Source organism: Melampsora larici-populina (genome assembly GCF_000204055.1).
Source record: "Melampsora larici-populina 98AG31 unplaced genomic scaffold MELLAscaffold_36, whole genome shotgun sequence".
Lineage (NCBI taxonomy): Eukaryota > Fungi > Basidiomycota > Pucciniomycetes > Pucciniales > Melampsoraceae > Melampsora > Melampsora laricis-populina.
In genome coordinates, this window is record NW_006768800.1 from 435538 (window position 1) to 450523 (window position 14986).

Sequence of the window (14986 nt, forward strand, 5' to 3'; positions counted from 1 at the left end):
GCCATTTTTTGACCCTCAATCCTTGCCAATTACAGAAGGTTCTTCACCCTGAGCTTTCCGTGGTCCTGACCACGCTGTATAAGCTCTATCTTGACAGCACATGTTGATGGGCAGATTAACATTGTTAACCTATTGCATCAACATTGACATCACTTTTACAAAGAAAGAAAGAAACAACCACAAGTGTCACTTCACATTAAGCAACTGACCCAAAATCTTAACACTATTAATTAAGACTGAAATAATCAGATGCGGATAATGATCTACGCAAATAGAGCAGAAGGAACCTGGACAGACAGGTGTGAGTATTGAGCTCTAAAGTGAAAGACTCGAATGATAGAAGAAGTATGGGCGGATGGAATCAACGCCTTACCTGGACAGACAGGTGTGAGTATTGAGCTCTAAAGTGAAAGACTCGAATGATAGAAGAAGTATGGGCGGATGGAATCAACGCCTTACCTGCAGATGAGCAGGAGAGAGAAGGACGGAAAGATCTTGAGCTTTCTATTCCTAACGGTCTTTTATTCAAACTAAGCAAAAAGAGAACTAAACAGTATTAAAGTAACAAGTATTTACCTGGACAGACAGGTGTGAGTATTGAGCTCTAAAGTGAAAGACTCGAATGATAGAAGAAGTATGGGTGGATGGAATCAACGCCTTACCTGCAGATGAGCAGGAGAGAGAAGGACGGAAAGACTATTCGAGAGAAATGAGCACACATCCAGATAAACACAGTGGTGAGAAAAATCAAAATACGTACTCTTGAGCTTTCTATTCCTAACGGTGAGGAAGGAAGAGAGAGCTCGAGAGAGGGAGTGTATATGAGGAAAACAACACACACATGAAAAATTCAGCACAGGGATGAAACACAAGAGCGCACATGCAGTAGTCAGGAGCTATTCTCAAAGAGGAAAAATGAACACGATAACTTGATACTACACATCCTCACATTCCAACTACCTTTCCTGATTCAGTTAATCTCATTCATCCATATTGAGTACTTATAAAGCCTTGAAACCATTCATCACTACCATACCTACTACACACCTGTCCCACGCACTCTACTTGTACTTCGTACTTAGGACTTGATTGTGAAGGACTTGACATAAAGATTACATTACCACAACACACCCCCTCAAGTTCTTCACACTATAGGTTTGAGACCCATAAGTTTTCTGAGATTTGTGAATTGTTGAGTACCCAGCGGCTTCGTGAGGAGATCAGCTATCATGAATTTTGTGGGGCAGTGTTTGAGTGAAATCTGTCCTGAGTTAACAACCTCCCTAATCCAGTGATAGTGTATTTCGATGTGTTTTGTTCTACCGTGGAAAATTGATTTGTTGGTGAGGTGTATGGCGCCTTTGTTGTCGCTTTCAAGGACAGTATGATTCGCATCTTCGAGACCAAGTTTGGCGAGCATCGTTCTGAGCCACAGAACCTCTTGGCCGGCTTCGGTAATAGCTCGGTATTCGGCTTCAGTTGACGAAAGAGCCACCGTAGGTTGTAGTCGGCTCTTCCAGGAGACAGCTCCATTGGCCAGTATGAAGACATACCCTGTCGTCGATCGTCTGGTGTCTTGATCCCCTGCCCAGTCCGCGTCGCACAGCGCTTGCGGGCAGACTTCACTCTTGAGACCTTTGACAGGTTCAACGTTCGCTAGTCGAAAGTAGACGATACCCAGGTTGACAGTGCCACGAAGGTACCTGAGTACGTGACACGCAGCGTCCCAATGCTGGAATCCAGGCCAGTCGAGATGTTGGGAGAGTGTTCCGACAGCGTGAGCTAGATCCGGTCGAGTGCACTGTGCCAGGTACATAAGTGAGCCTACGACGCTTCGATAAGGTAATTTTCTGGAAGCAAAGTCTTCAATCTCTTGCAGGTCGGGTTTGTAGAGTTTAAGGTTGGCAGTGAAAGGAGTGCTGGCAGGTTTGACATCTAGAGAGTTGAATCATTCGAGTACCTTGAGAGTATATGATTCTTGACAGATAGAGTACTTATGTTCATTAATGCGTTTGATTTCAATACCCACCACGGTTGTAGCCAAACCAAGGTCTTCCATCTCCCAACGTTGAGAGATTTCTTTCTTGAAGGATGAGATATCGTTTCCAGTTATGGCAAGGTTGTCCACATGAACGTACACTGCCGTGAACAAGTTTCCTTCGCTTCTGATGTAAATACAATGGTCTACTTCGCATTGGATGAAGTTCACGCTGAGAAGAAAGTCCATAACATCGTCTTGCCAACACTTGGGAGCCTGCTTGAGTCCGTACAGAGACTTCAGAAGTTTACACACCTTGTGCTCCTCACCCGGTACTCTGAATCCTTCCGGCTGTTCAACATAGATGACTTCGTCCAGATAGCTATTGAGGAAAGCGGAGACAGCATCCATCTGATGCACTTCCCAGCCAAAGATTGCTGCTAGGGCTATCAACAGGCGTAGAGATGTTGGTTTACCTGTCGGAGCGAATGTCTCGAAGTAATCTTCGCCCTCCAATTGGGTGTTTCCCATAGCTACAAATCTTGCCTTAAACTTGAAAGGATTTTCGGGATCTGACGTGATTTTCTTCCTGAAGAGCCACAGGCCTCTGACAACGTTGGAGGTGGCTGGTCTGTCAACCAGTACCCAGACTTTTTTGTCATACATGGCTTTTATCTCTTTCTTACACGCAGCCAACCATTTAGTGCCTTCGGGGCCATTCACAGCTTTCGAGTAGGATCTTGGGACGTCGTGAGCAGAGGTGACCAAGTTGCTCTTAGGTAGAACACAGTCGAAGAGTTGTTTGAGTTCCCAGGCAGTGGTGAGAGTTGACTCCTCCAGATTTTCGCCGATGGTGATGGCTGAGTACTTGACGGGTCCTTTGATCCTTCCAGAGCGGCGAGGTGGAGCTGGTGGAGAGCTTGGTTGAGGTGGTTGAGCATCAGCGACACAGGTAGGAGTCGATTTCTGAGCAGGAGGATCCAAGGTATTCGGTGTAGAGTTGATGGTGGTTGTGACTTCCACATCTTCCTCATCACTCTCTTCATCAAAGAAGCGCAGTTTTAGGTTAGGTAATTCAGTAGACACGGGTGGAACTTCGGTAGCGGTCTGATTTTCGGTCATGAAGGGGAATACGTTTTCGTTGAAGGTGGAGTTATGTGTGATAGTGATTTTGGATGAGTCCAGATCGTAGACATGATAATTGAAGTTATCTTCTTCAAAACCTACCAGAACCCCCTTAGAGCTCACCGGATTGAACTTTGATCCTCTGATTTCTTTTCGAATGAGCGAGTATGCAAGACATCCGAACACCCTGATATGATCTACTGATGGCTTCCTGAAATGCCAGGCTTCAAACGGAGTTTTGTGACCTTCCAGGGCAGCAGTCACGGTGCGGTTAGTGAGGAATACAGCAGTTTGACACGCCTGAACCCAAAGTCGAAGGGGAGATCCAGACTCTATCATCATTGATCTGGCTTTAGTACTGATAGTTCTGTTACCCCTTTCCGACACTCCGTTCTCTTCGGGAGTGTGAGCAGCTGTCAGGTGGAGAGTAATACCCCGCTCACGAAGTTCAGTACCCAGGAGTTCGTTAAGAAACTCTCCTCCTCTGTCGAGGGTAAACTGTTTGATCATCTTGCAGGTCTGTCGTTCTGCAAGAGCAATGTAGGCTCTGAATATGTCGAAAACTGTTTCTTTAGTTTTGTCTTTCATGAAGTAGATGTGACGGTAAGAAGAATAATCATCGCAAAACATGGTGTAATACATTTCATTTTTCAACCCCTTGACTCTGATTATGCCACTAAGGTTGACATGTACATTTTCTAAATGGCGTGATGCTCTAGGTCTGGTGGACGAGTGAGGAATCTTATGGTTCTTAGACAATGAGCACACATCACAATGGTTTAGCTGAGACAAGTTGGTTGGTAGTCCTTCTACGCTTCTGTGATTACACATGATTTTGAGGTACCGGTTATTCAGATGGCCTAAGCGACGGTGTTGGAGTTGAGTCAAATCTTCAGTTGAGGTGTTGAGTGCAGTAGAGCCAGTGATAGGACTCACAGGTTCGAGAGACACATACATGAGGTTGTTAGAGGCAAATACACCATTAAACAGAGCCTCTCCTTTGAAAACAAGCGAGAAGCAGTTGGTGTCATTTGGGTGTACCAGGACTTGCACCCCCTTGCGAAGCATAGCTCCACCGGCTAGAAGATTTTGAGATAAATCAGGAACATAGAGGCTATTGTTGAGTTCGAACATCTTTCCTGAGCCAGATTTGAGTTGAACAGTTCCGGTTGAGTGCACAGCCAGTGACGCATCTCCTCCTGCCAGTTTGAGTCTCTTGGATGAGTCTTCTACTCGAGTCATTGAGTCGGAAGTAAAGAGTTTGTCACTTTTGAACATATAGTGAGTCGCTCCGGTGTCGTATAGAGCCCACAGTCCATTACTTTCATTCACAACATTAGCAGCAGGTGAATCTTCATCAAACACCGTGTGAGATGATTCGAACGTGGAGAGAGCAGATGCTGAGGCTGAGATGTCATTGGAGTCATCAAAGTGTACGTGGAGCGAGGCAAACGGGTTGTCGGAAGCCACGGCTAGACTCGCCGACGGGAGGGTAACTTGTCTTAAGCCTGAAACATTTGAGGTAGTGGACGTCTGATTGGGTCGAGTGTACTGAGGTCGGGATCTTTTGGCTTCCATCTGAGCTATCCACAAATCCCGAGCGGCATGGTTTTTGGGTTTAGCGAAGCATTTGTCGTCATCATGCGTGGTTGATATACACTTGCTTTCAGAGCACCTCGGTTTGTTTTGTCGATAATTTCCTCCTGATTGAGCAGCAGAAGTAGAGAAGTTCGAGTGGCTAGCTTCAACAATGGCAGGGGTGGAGAAGCCTCCATTTCTAGCCTCATAGTCAATCAGATACTGTACTACACCCTCTCGAGTAAGAGGGTCAACCTTGGTGTAGATATTTTCAGATACGTTTTCGGTGATTCTGGACTTCACGGTTTTGATGAGTTTTCGAGCGGCAGAGGCGGATGAGATGCGACCACGATACTTGACAAAGTCTGCTATGAGGTTGTTGAATTTGTCGCAGTGTTCTTTGAATGAATCAGTGCTGAGAATCTTCATATCATTTATCGCATCTTCAATCGTTTGCAATCCGGCTTCAGAAATCTTTTGATGATGATTCTTGAGAAATCTCCAGATCAGAGCCGGTTCGTATGCCACATCGTCATCTTCCTCATCGTCGTCGTCATCATCTCCACACCCTCTGAGTTTCAACATGGTCTGGACTCTGATTTTGTTGTTCTTGTCCATCAGACTCATCATCCAGATGGACACAACAAGTTTTACTTTGATGTGTTGTTCATCTGTCAGAGACGGAGCTTTGAAGTTGAGTTTGGTGATGTACTTTTGATAATCAATCACGTTGAGAACTTGTTTGACTTCTAAGGCCCATGCTGGAAAGTTTCCATCTGAGAGTTTGGTTTCAATGTCGTACTTGGCGAGTAGGGAGGTAAGTTTCTGAACAAACTGCTGGATTGGGGTACCAAAGATTTTGGATTCCCCTTTGTCGGCCATGTTTGAGTTGCCAGGGATCTCGGTTCCGGAGTCAGAGATTGAGGTGAAAGTCTCGTCTTCAGAGTCAGTGAGAGAAGGATCTGGTGAAGGTGCTGATGATTCAGTTGACATAAAACAAGGTCGAAGTGACAGTGGATGACGGTTGACGATAGAGGATACGGTCGGATCTTTTATACTCTCGCTACCATGAAATAATCAGATGCGGATAATGATCTACGCAAATAGAGCAGAAGGAACCTGGACAGACAGGTGTGAGTATTGAGCTCTAAAGTGAAAGACTCGAATGATAGAAGAAGTATGGGCGGATGGAATCAACGCCTTACCTGGACAGACAGGTGTGAGTATTGAGCTCTAAAGTGAAAGACTCGAATGATAGAAGAAGTATGGGCAGATGGAATCAACGCCTTACCTGCAGATGAGCAGGAGAGAGAAGGACGGAAAGATCTTGAGCTTTCTATTCCTAACGGTCTTTTATTCAAACTAAGCAAAAAGAGAACTAAACAGTATTAAAGTAACAAGTATTTACCTGGACAGACAGGTGTGAGTATTGAGCTCTAAAGTGAAAGACTCGAATGATAGAAGAAGTATGGGTGGATGGAATCAACGCCTTACCTGCAGATGAGCAGGAGAGAGAAGGACGGAAAGACTATTCGAGAGAAATGAGCACACATCCAGATAAACACAGTGGTGAGAAAAATCAAAATACGTACTCTTGAGCTTTCTATTCCTAACGGTGAGGAAGGAAGAGAGAGCTCGAGAGAGGGAGTGTATATGAGGAAAACAACACACACATGAAAAATTCAGCACAGGGATGAAACACAAGAGCGCACATGCAGTAGTCAGGAGCTATTCTCAAAGAGGAAAAATGAACACGATAACTTGATACTACACATCCTCACATTCCAACTACCTTTCCTGATTCAGTTAATCTCATTCATCCATATTGAGTACTTATAAAGCCTTGAAACCATTCATCACTACCATACCTACTACACACCTGTCCCACGCACTCTACTTGTACTTCGTACTTAGGACTTGATTGTGAAGGACTTGACATAAAGATTACATTACCACAACAAAGACATATATATGAGGGATTGTGGGGAATTTGTCATTCACAGGCCCCAATCACTGGTCATTGGCAGGCCAGGACAACCAACTACATTAGAATTTTATGAGAAATTTATCAGAAAGTTATGAGAAATTTATGATGTGGATATCAAACGGATATGACCCATTTATTGACAAGTCGTTGGGATATCACCAAAATTCCAATCATATCATATGACCTCATAAAACTGTCCAGAACTGCTCCTGTATTTCCCCACCAAGGATATATAGTCTATTAACCTTCATCACATAAATTGACTGAGTTATTAAGGTTTTTTTAAAAAAAATGGACAAAAAATACTACTTTGTACTATATACGTAACACATGATTCCTGAATAAGAAATACTGCTCATACAGGAAGACTGTAGGGAAGAAAAATGTGGGGACACATGTTGCGGAAAAGAATATCAATTTTCATGTGTATGTATACTTATGAACTTGGACGGTTTCAGGATTCATGTCTTATGTATAGTACAGAAGTAGTATTTTTTGTCCGTGATTTTTTTTCAAACCTCAATAACTCATTCAATTTATGTGATGACGGTTGATAGACTATATATTTTTGGTGGGGAAATACAGGAGCAGTTTTGTACAGTTTTATGATGTCATATGACATCATCTCAATTTTGGTGGTATCCCAGCACCTGCTCAACAACTTTCCATAAATGGCTGATAATTGTTTGATATCCATTTCATAAATTTCTGATAAATTGTTGATGCCAGTGGGTTGTGTAAAGGACGTATAGTCCTCACTTAAAGTCAAAGGTGATGTTGGTTTCTCTCGGAGGGAACGGATGATCTTAGCCACTATAGTGGACCTTGGATATTCTAGAACCAATGTATAAGTGATGAATTACTAGAACTAGCTCCAAAGGATGGTGATTACGAGATCAGTCTCGAATTCCCTGAGCTTATAAGAAATTGAAATGAAAAGAGAAAACAATAAAATGAAATATAATTGATGAATATATAAAAGTGCTTACCTAGCTCCAAAGGATGGTGATTACGAGATCAGTCTCAAATTCCCTGAGGAGCTAGGATGGAGCGTGCAGAATTTGATAATAATGGTATTCAAGATTCGAGAAGTGGCGTCCAGAAGTGTCACAAAGTGACATCCAGAAGTTTCTTGAACATGCTCAAGAAACTTCTGGAGTGACACTTCGTGACACTTCTGGATAACTTTGAGAGCCCCATCAACCTCCATCAACTTCTTGGTTACAATACGATTACCACCTGATCATGCCGCGGGTCTCAGTCCGACGACAAGTCTTAAGAGGACTCAAAGGTGTTGCACGCCATCATATGGCTCACCCTCCGGCCGAACCACTCCTTCAAGCATCAACAACTCGTCCATCAACCATCTCAACATTACTATCGACTATTCTTCTTGTTCCTGAACTATCAAGGGATCTTCCTCTTACACCAACACTTCGACTTGCTTTGGTTCTTGCGCTTAAAAACCGAAGAAGGTCACGATCTGAAGACCTCCTTCTGAACAAATCTAACGCCGAAGTCTGGTTGGCAGCCCTCCAAACGGTTGAGAATCACCGATACTTCTCTCCCAGGAAATCACTCCCGGACCGAGAGACAACACAATTCCTCTTTGATCGAGTCATGAATTCGAGAGAGGTAACCTTCCTCAAAGTTGTAAGTCTTTACCTTACTTTCAATTCCGTGATTTGTTTAATCACTTTTGTATTCATCCAGGCACGGATGACAAAGGACAATTTTTTTCGGCTCCTTCATAAGATTGAAGGTAATCAAGTGTTTCAGAACAATTCCGCCAATCCTCAAGCTCCAGTCGAAATTCAACTGTTGGTGGCTTTGGCAAACTTAGGCTTGGCAGGAAATGGTGGACAAGTTGCAATCATAGGCCATTTATTAGGTGTTTCGGGCGAGTCTTCAGACATACTTTCAATATTCAAGTTTTTTTTTTGACTCGGTTTTCAAAAACAGAAGGTAGTGTGGAGAATTATACCTGGCGATGTGTTTCTGCTATTGTTCAGCTGAAAGACGAGTACTTGCGATGGCCTTCCCCACTCGAACGTCTGAAAATTCAAACCGAGATTGCTGAAGATTACCCCGCCTTAAAAGGGTGTGTGGGTTTTGTTGATGGCACGCTTGTTCCATTAGCATTTGGTCCAGTCCAATGCAAAGAAGACTACTGGACCCGTAAGTATTTTTATGGTCTCAACTCGATGATTGTCTGCGACAATAAGCGAAGAATAATCTTTGCTCGACATGGGTGGTGCGGAAGTGTGCACAATCAAAGGGTATTTAGAACTTCTTCTGTAAGTTCTAACGTATCTTGAATTAAAGCTTGACCAAACTTGTGGCTGATTCATGTTTCAGCTCTGGTGTCATCCTGAACGTTACTTTACCGAAGGGGAGTACTTAGTAGCAGACTCTGGCTATAGTGCTACAAGATGTGTACTCCCCCTTTTCAAGCGCGGTTCAAGTTGCAACCTCTCTCGATTGAAGGCGGCTTTCAATAAAATGCTCAGTGAGGCAAGAACGATCATCAAACACGTTAATGGCATGTTGAAATCTCGCTTTCAAATGGTCAAAGAATGTCGGCTTCTTCTTCGAGATGAAAGATCAATGAAACGAACAAATGCGCTATTAATGGCTTGCTGTATATTACATAACTTTTTGCTGAAGGAAGGCGAAGATTCAAGGTTCCCATATCAATTACCTAATGTACTCGAACGCGAGGCTGAAGAGGATTATGTAGAGAATAACCCAGCAGTAGCGGAAGATGTGATGGCTGACAACAATGATGCGTTGAGAAATGATGTATTTAATGATTTTTGTCGTGAGGTTGAAGGAGATATTGGATTCTACATAAGAAATTTATTTAAAGTCGAGTTAGAATGTTCTCAATTATCTCTGACCATCTGTACCATGATTTGTTATGACTTGCTTTCTTTCTCACCAATTATCAAAAACGAGATTTTCTCTTAAGTATACATCAAAGTGGCAATGAACTTTTGTTATGACTCGCTTTCTCTCTCACCGAATTGTCTCTTAAGTATACATCAAAGTGGAAATGAAATTCATTACATTTCAAACGTGAAATGAAAATCAACAAATTTCATTTCAAGAACAGGTACCACTAAATAGATACAAATGAGTTTTTGGAGTTTCCTAAAGCATTACGTTTTTGCTTATGAGCCCTTAAAATGACCGTAAATGACCATTTTCACAAAATATTGGTTTGAGAAAACTGAGAACCAAAAGAAAGCACACCTGTAAGCATCACTGGTGAAAGACAGGTGCTGGAAGAAGATCATCGGGGATTAAAACAAGAAATCGATCTTACCTACACGGTGAGATGATCAAGTGTTGAGCATCTCATCAACGGTTTGTTTGGCTTCGGCCAAACTGATGTTGAAGTTCTCCATGTACTCCTTGTACAGCTTTCCTCGCATAGCAATATCTTCAAACTTCTGTCTTTTCTTTTCGCCCTCAAGGTCCTTCTCCATTTTTTCTATCTCGATTAGATCTTTGCGTCTCTTCAGATCATTGGATTCGCTTAAAACTTTCTGGTTGAATTCAGCCTGAGCTCGATCCAATTCTAATGTTTCTCTTCTGATTTGTAATCCCTGAAGCGCTTCGGTATGGGCACTCGGTTGTGGAGTCAAAGATTGAGTAATTGCCCGTGTAAGTTCTAAGCTACCCTTCAATTCAGCCTCCCTCGTTTCTCTTTCAGCGAGCATATGTTCCTTCTTGAATTCCCATTCGGCTTGTCGATCTTCGCGTGATGGCAAGTGTTGTGATAATAAATTTGATGTTGCATTGGACGAGTTTGCATTGTTCTTAAGAGGGGAATTTCCCGATAGTTTGTTGACCTCTTCAATTGAAGCACGGCTGGTCCGTGGTTGAGATAAACGAGGCTTAGCCGATTTGGTGATCGAGTTGGTTGATGCAGTTACTGAGATATCATCACTAGTCTTGATGTGGCCGTGATCCGCCTCGCTAGGTTCCAATCGATCTAAGATTGGACTCTTGACAGTACTAAGTACCTGTTCGAGATTGAATACACTCCCCTCAAGCACTGGCCCCGCCGAGTTTTCAGAAGCGTCTTCAGCCAAATCCGATAATCGAAGGCTAGGATTTGTGTTTGGTAAGATCGATTCTTCATCAAAGATGTCGGCAGACTCTTGAACAGCTCCGGGTGATGTTGCTGGGCGTCTCTGAAATGCTGGGAACAGCTGGTAATAATTGGGACAGGTCTTTTCAAGTCGTGCTGATCACCACAGGTCAGTTACCTACATAACTTGATACTTACAGTGATATAAGGACTTACTTTCGAATCTTTCCTCTACACTTGATAATAGTTCTCGCCATACTTTTCTATCAGTAGCATAGCCATTTTGTTCCTTCTCGGCCAAAGCATCATTCATATCTCTCTCTCTTGAACCTTGACCCGTCCCGGTTTGCATGTCTCTTGCTTTTCAAAAGGCCTTTTCGATTTCTCGTATCTAAACAGATAAAGATAGCAATGATTAACATGAATTATTGATAACCAGGACTGTTTATGAAAACATACCTGCGCCTCTACAGATGTACCAGGAATGTTTGGAAAGCCTCTCTCGGCCAGGTACTGAGCAATTTCCTCGCCAACACTTGTCTTTGTGATGGTTCCACCATCACCCCGCCACCTATCAAGCTGGAAACCATCGCCATCGGGGGTAGACAACCAATCAGCTAAGACACCAAGAGCGTTCTGGCCATCCTTGTTTCGAGCTGTGCGCCACGAAGTTCGAGGACGGACGGGAGAAGTTTTGATGTCGCCGTTTTTCTTCTTGCGTTGGCGTGGAGCCTTCTTCAAAGGGCTGGGAGTACTTTCTCGTTGAGGAGGAGGGTTTGCTGGACTCTGAACTTGAGAACTAGGTGGATGGTAAGAAGGCATAGGGTTCCAAAGGTGATTTAAAGATGGCAAAACTACAGCAAAAGGGAACGTTTGAGTAAAAATCGAAGGTGATTGGGATGTGGTGATCGGGGCTTCGCTTGTGTTATGGTTGGAGGGTGGTAGATTGGCCATTTGATCATGAGACTTCACGCTTTATAAGACCTACATAAATTTGTAACAGGTAAAGAAGGTTTAATATAAATATGTAAAGTGTTCAAAAAAAAAACTGCTCCCGAGCTGCCGCGTGGTCACCGCGTAAACGCGCACATAGATTTCAGAAGAGTTCCAGAAGTTCCAGAAGTTCCAGAAGTTTCTTGAGCATGTTCAAGAAACTTCTGGATGTCACTTTGTGACACTTCTGGACGCCACTTCTCGAATCTTGAATACCATTAATATAGGAAACACTGGTAGGTCTAAGGTCTAAGGTCTAAGTGTAGTTGTGGTTGTGATAATATGCTTGTAATGATGCTAAGCGTGTGCATCATTACAGGTTGCACTGGCCTGCCAGTGACTCATGATTGGGGGCTGTGATTGTGACACATTAGGATACAAACATTTTGATGTTGTGTGACTTGAGGTTGAGATGGAGTGTCTTTAAAGACTATCAGATGACAGACTAATTACTTGTGTAAATGCTCCATAAAGTTTAAAATGGATGTTGTAGGGAATTGAAGAAAAATTGAAGAAAGTGACAATATCATGAGATGGCAGAAAAGAACAAGGTTGTGGAAAGAAGAAATTCTTAGAAAAGACTTTGTACTAGCAAGAGCTATTAAGGTTTACCAAAGATTTCTTGCTTTGTGTAGGCCTTTGGAGATGTATGACCATTGGTTGTTTGAGACTTTGGGTACTCTAGGAAACCAGCAGATGAAAATTTGAAATTACCAGCTGGAGTCATATTCCAACCTTCTTTAGATAAGCTAGCTGGTGGTTTAGCGTGTTGCATTACAACCTTGGGGTTTTCACCCCAAGCTCTTCCATAGTAAGTTGATTGAGCAGGCGCCCCATTTATATCATCAAAGTTGGGACTCTGAAAGACAAAGATTCCTCCACGATTTGCAGTAACACTAGGTTTTGAGATTTGAAGAAAAGCAAGTACAAAATGTTTGAGAAATATTAATGAGGTGCAAAAGTTGAAACTTGATGATTATTAAAAAACTTTACTGACATTTGTGTTCCACCTGCGACTGATTTCACAATCCCAATGTGTGCATTCAGATAAAAGCTTCTAGCTGCACCAAAGATGAAATCTGAAGAAAAAAATATTATGTTATTTCCAAATTCCTTTCAGATCCCCTCAGGAACTCGTGCCTGGTCTTGAAAGATTGAATTGTGAGAGGTGAAGGATATTACCAATTGCACCTCGAATCTCACACTCATCAAAGAAGTGTGTACCAGACTTATCATATAATGTATCTTGATACCCTTGGAAGCTGCATTGTCCGTAAACTGTTTGGAACATTTGAGTCACCTTGCCTCCTTGAGACACGGTTCTGCTTTGGACCATCAGCTCTGAGCAGAAGACTTACTGTGGTTGTTTCCATCCGCTGTCAAGGCCACAGCTTGAGTGTCCTGACCGGTACCAAAGTTATTGATGAAAGTACTGAATAATATCTATGGATCAGAAAAAGTAGCATTGAAAAAATTGGAAAGATTGAATAATGTGATCAACTCACATGCTGTAGACTTCAACACTTTAAACGGAAAAAAGAATGCACATCCATTAGGACCTATCACTTTGGTTTATATGTTCAAATCTATCTAGAGGGAATATGCCTGACTTATTCGTCATAACTCTTAAAGCTGAAGCCTCATCCAATCCTTTCTTTGAGGAAATAATTTTAACACGGTTAAACTGATAGCCCTTTGAATTTCCACGTGCTCCCTGTATTACTACACCCTGAAAGTCAAAGCAAATCTTGTCAATCAACAATAGACCAGTATGAAATGAAGAAAGACTGACACCATTAAAACCCTCCAAGACAGCATTATCATAATAGTCGCCTGAACAGATTTCTTAGCCATGGCGGACATGTCCGGGTGGATGATGAAAACCTTCAACTTACCGGCCTTCAATAAGATAGCCTGAGGTCCAGACCTGTTTTTCAATTTAGCAAGTGCCGCGCTCAAGCTGTAAGATTAAGTGTCAGCTTATTATATGTGCAAAGATCGATCCGCCTTCCGAACGATGGTCTACTTACGTTCCTTTTCCAGGTTCTACCATTATTGTACCTCGGGGAGGATTCGATTCATTGATACGACCCCCTATAGCCTGACCAGCGAATATCAACCCACCAAGTAGAAAGCACAAGTTCAAATACATGATGTTCAATTTGTAAAAGGTTTCGAAATCAACAAAATGGAGTAATGACAAAAATAACAGGTATTGTTTTGCGATAAAGATTGCAAGTTGCTCATGGAGGGGCTAAGCAGATTCCATAAGTCTATTCACACATTCTATTTATGGCACAAATTTTTAATGATGATTTTCTTGTTTCCTGGTGAAAGGAGCGTCGGTTGTCAATGTTCTTCTGTGTATTCATCGTGATCGCAACGTCCTTCTATAACGAACGGCATCAACTAAAGCAACATATGACGGGAAAACCGACGTTGGAGCTAAAATTGGGATCGTATTGGCAGGCCATGATGTCTCTGATCGAAAAAGGCGGGTGATGTTAGGTGACTGCTGCGTTTATGGGAGCAAAAATGTGTTCAAGATCTATTCCGAGTCAAGAAACTCGGCTGGATCCAAGTGATATATTCCACACGCAAGAAGATAATTCCACTAGAGATTGGTAAAGAGACAAAAGAAAGTCATACCGATTTTGCAAACTCTTTTTAGAGATTTTAATCAAATTTTTGACTATTCAGTCGGATTTGGTAAAAAGGAAAAATAAATGTGATCCCAATCTACCAAAGGGAATGATATCGAAACCATGTGCAACGACACGAAAATTCTACTACATAATTCCCCATTTCGGATCATGATAGCTCACATTTTGTGTGACACAATTCTCTCCCGAGTGACACTTGGCGAGGGACAACCTGATAGGCCAGCCCGCGAGGTTGTAGACAAGCAATTAATTAAATCAAAAGGATCATTAAGAGCATGAAGCACTTGAATAAATTGACTTAGGGACACCAGAGGATTGCTATGAGGTTTGGATTACATTTGGGGGCATTCATTTGTTTCAAGAGTATCAAAAAGATATCAGGTTGAGATAGATTGGTTCCAAACACCTCAATGTAGTATGTTGACAATGAAAAAAGACCACACTTTCCGCACTTTCTGTCATGATTAATCGCTTTGGATGATTGACTGTATATTTCTACGGATTTGTGGAAAACATATCCAAGAAAGTCAATCTTAAACATGAAAGTTTTGTTGTAAAAATGG

General features: G+C 42.4%; 1 protein-coding gene across 1 annotated transcript; it reads right to left on the minus strand.

Moving 5' to 3' along the window:
* Positions 1 to 12361: 12361 nt before the first annotated feature.
* Positions 12362 to 13912, minus strand: MELLADRAFT_90269 (uncharacterized protein; the record flags this gene model as incomplete). Its single annotated transcript, XM_007413423.1, has 9 exons — positions 12362 to 12656; positions 12758 to 12839; positions 12943 to 13068; positions 13119 to 13192; positions 13266 to 13283; positions 13371 to 13489; positions 13553 to 13605; positions 13656 to 13720; positions 13791 to 13912. 9 exons carry the CDS (start codon positions 13910 to 13912, stop codon positions 12362 to 12364), a joined length of 954 nt encoding a protein of 317 aa, XP_007413485.1.
* Between the last annotated feature and the right edge of the window lie 1074 nt (positions 13913 to 14986).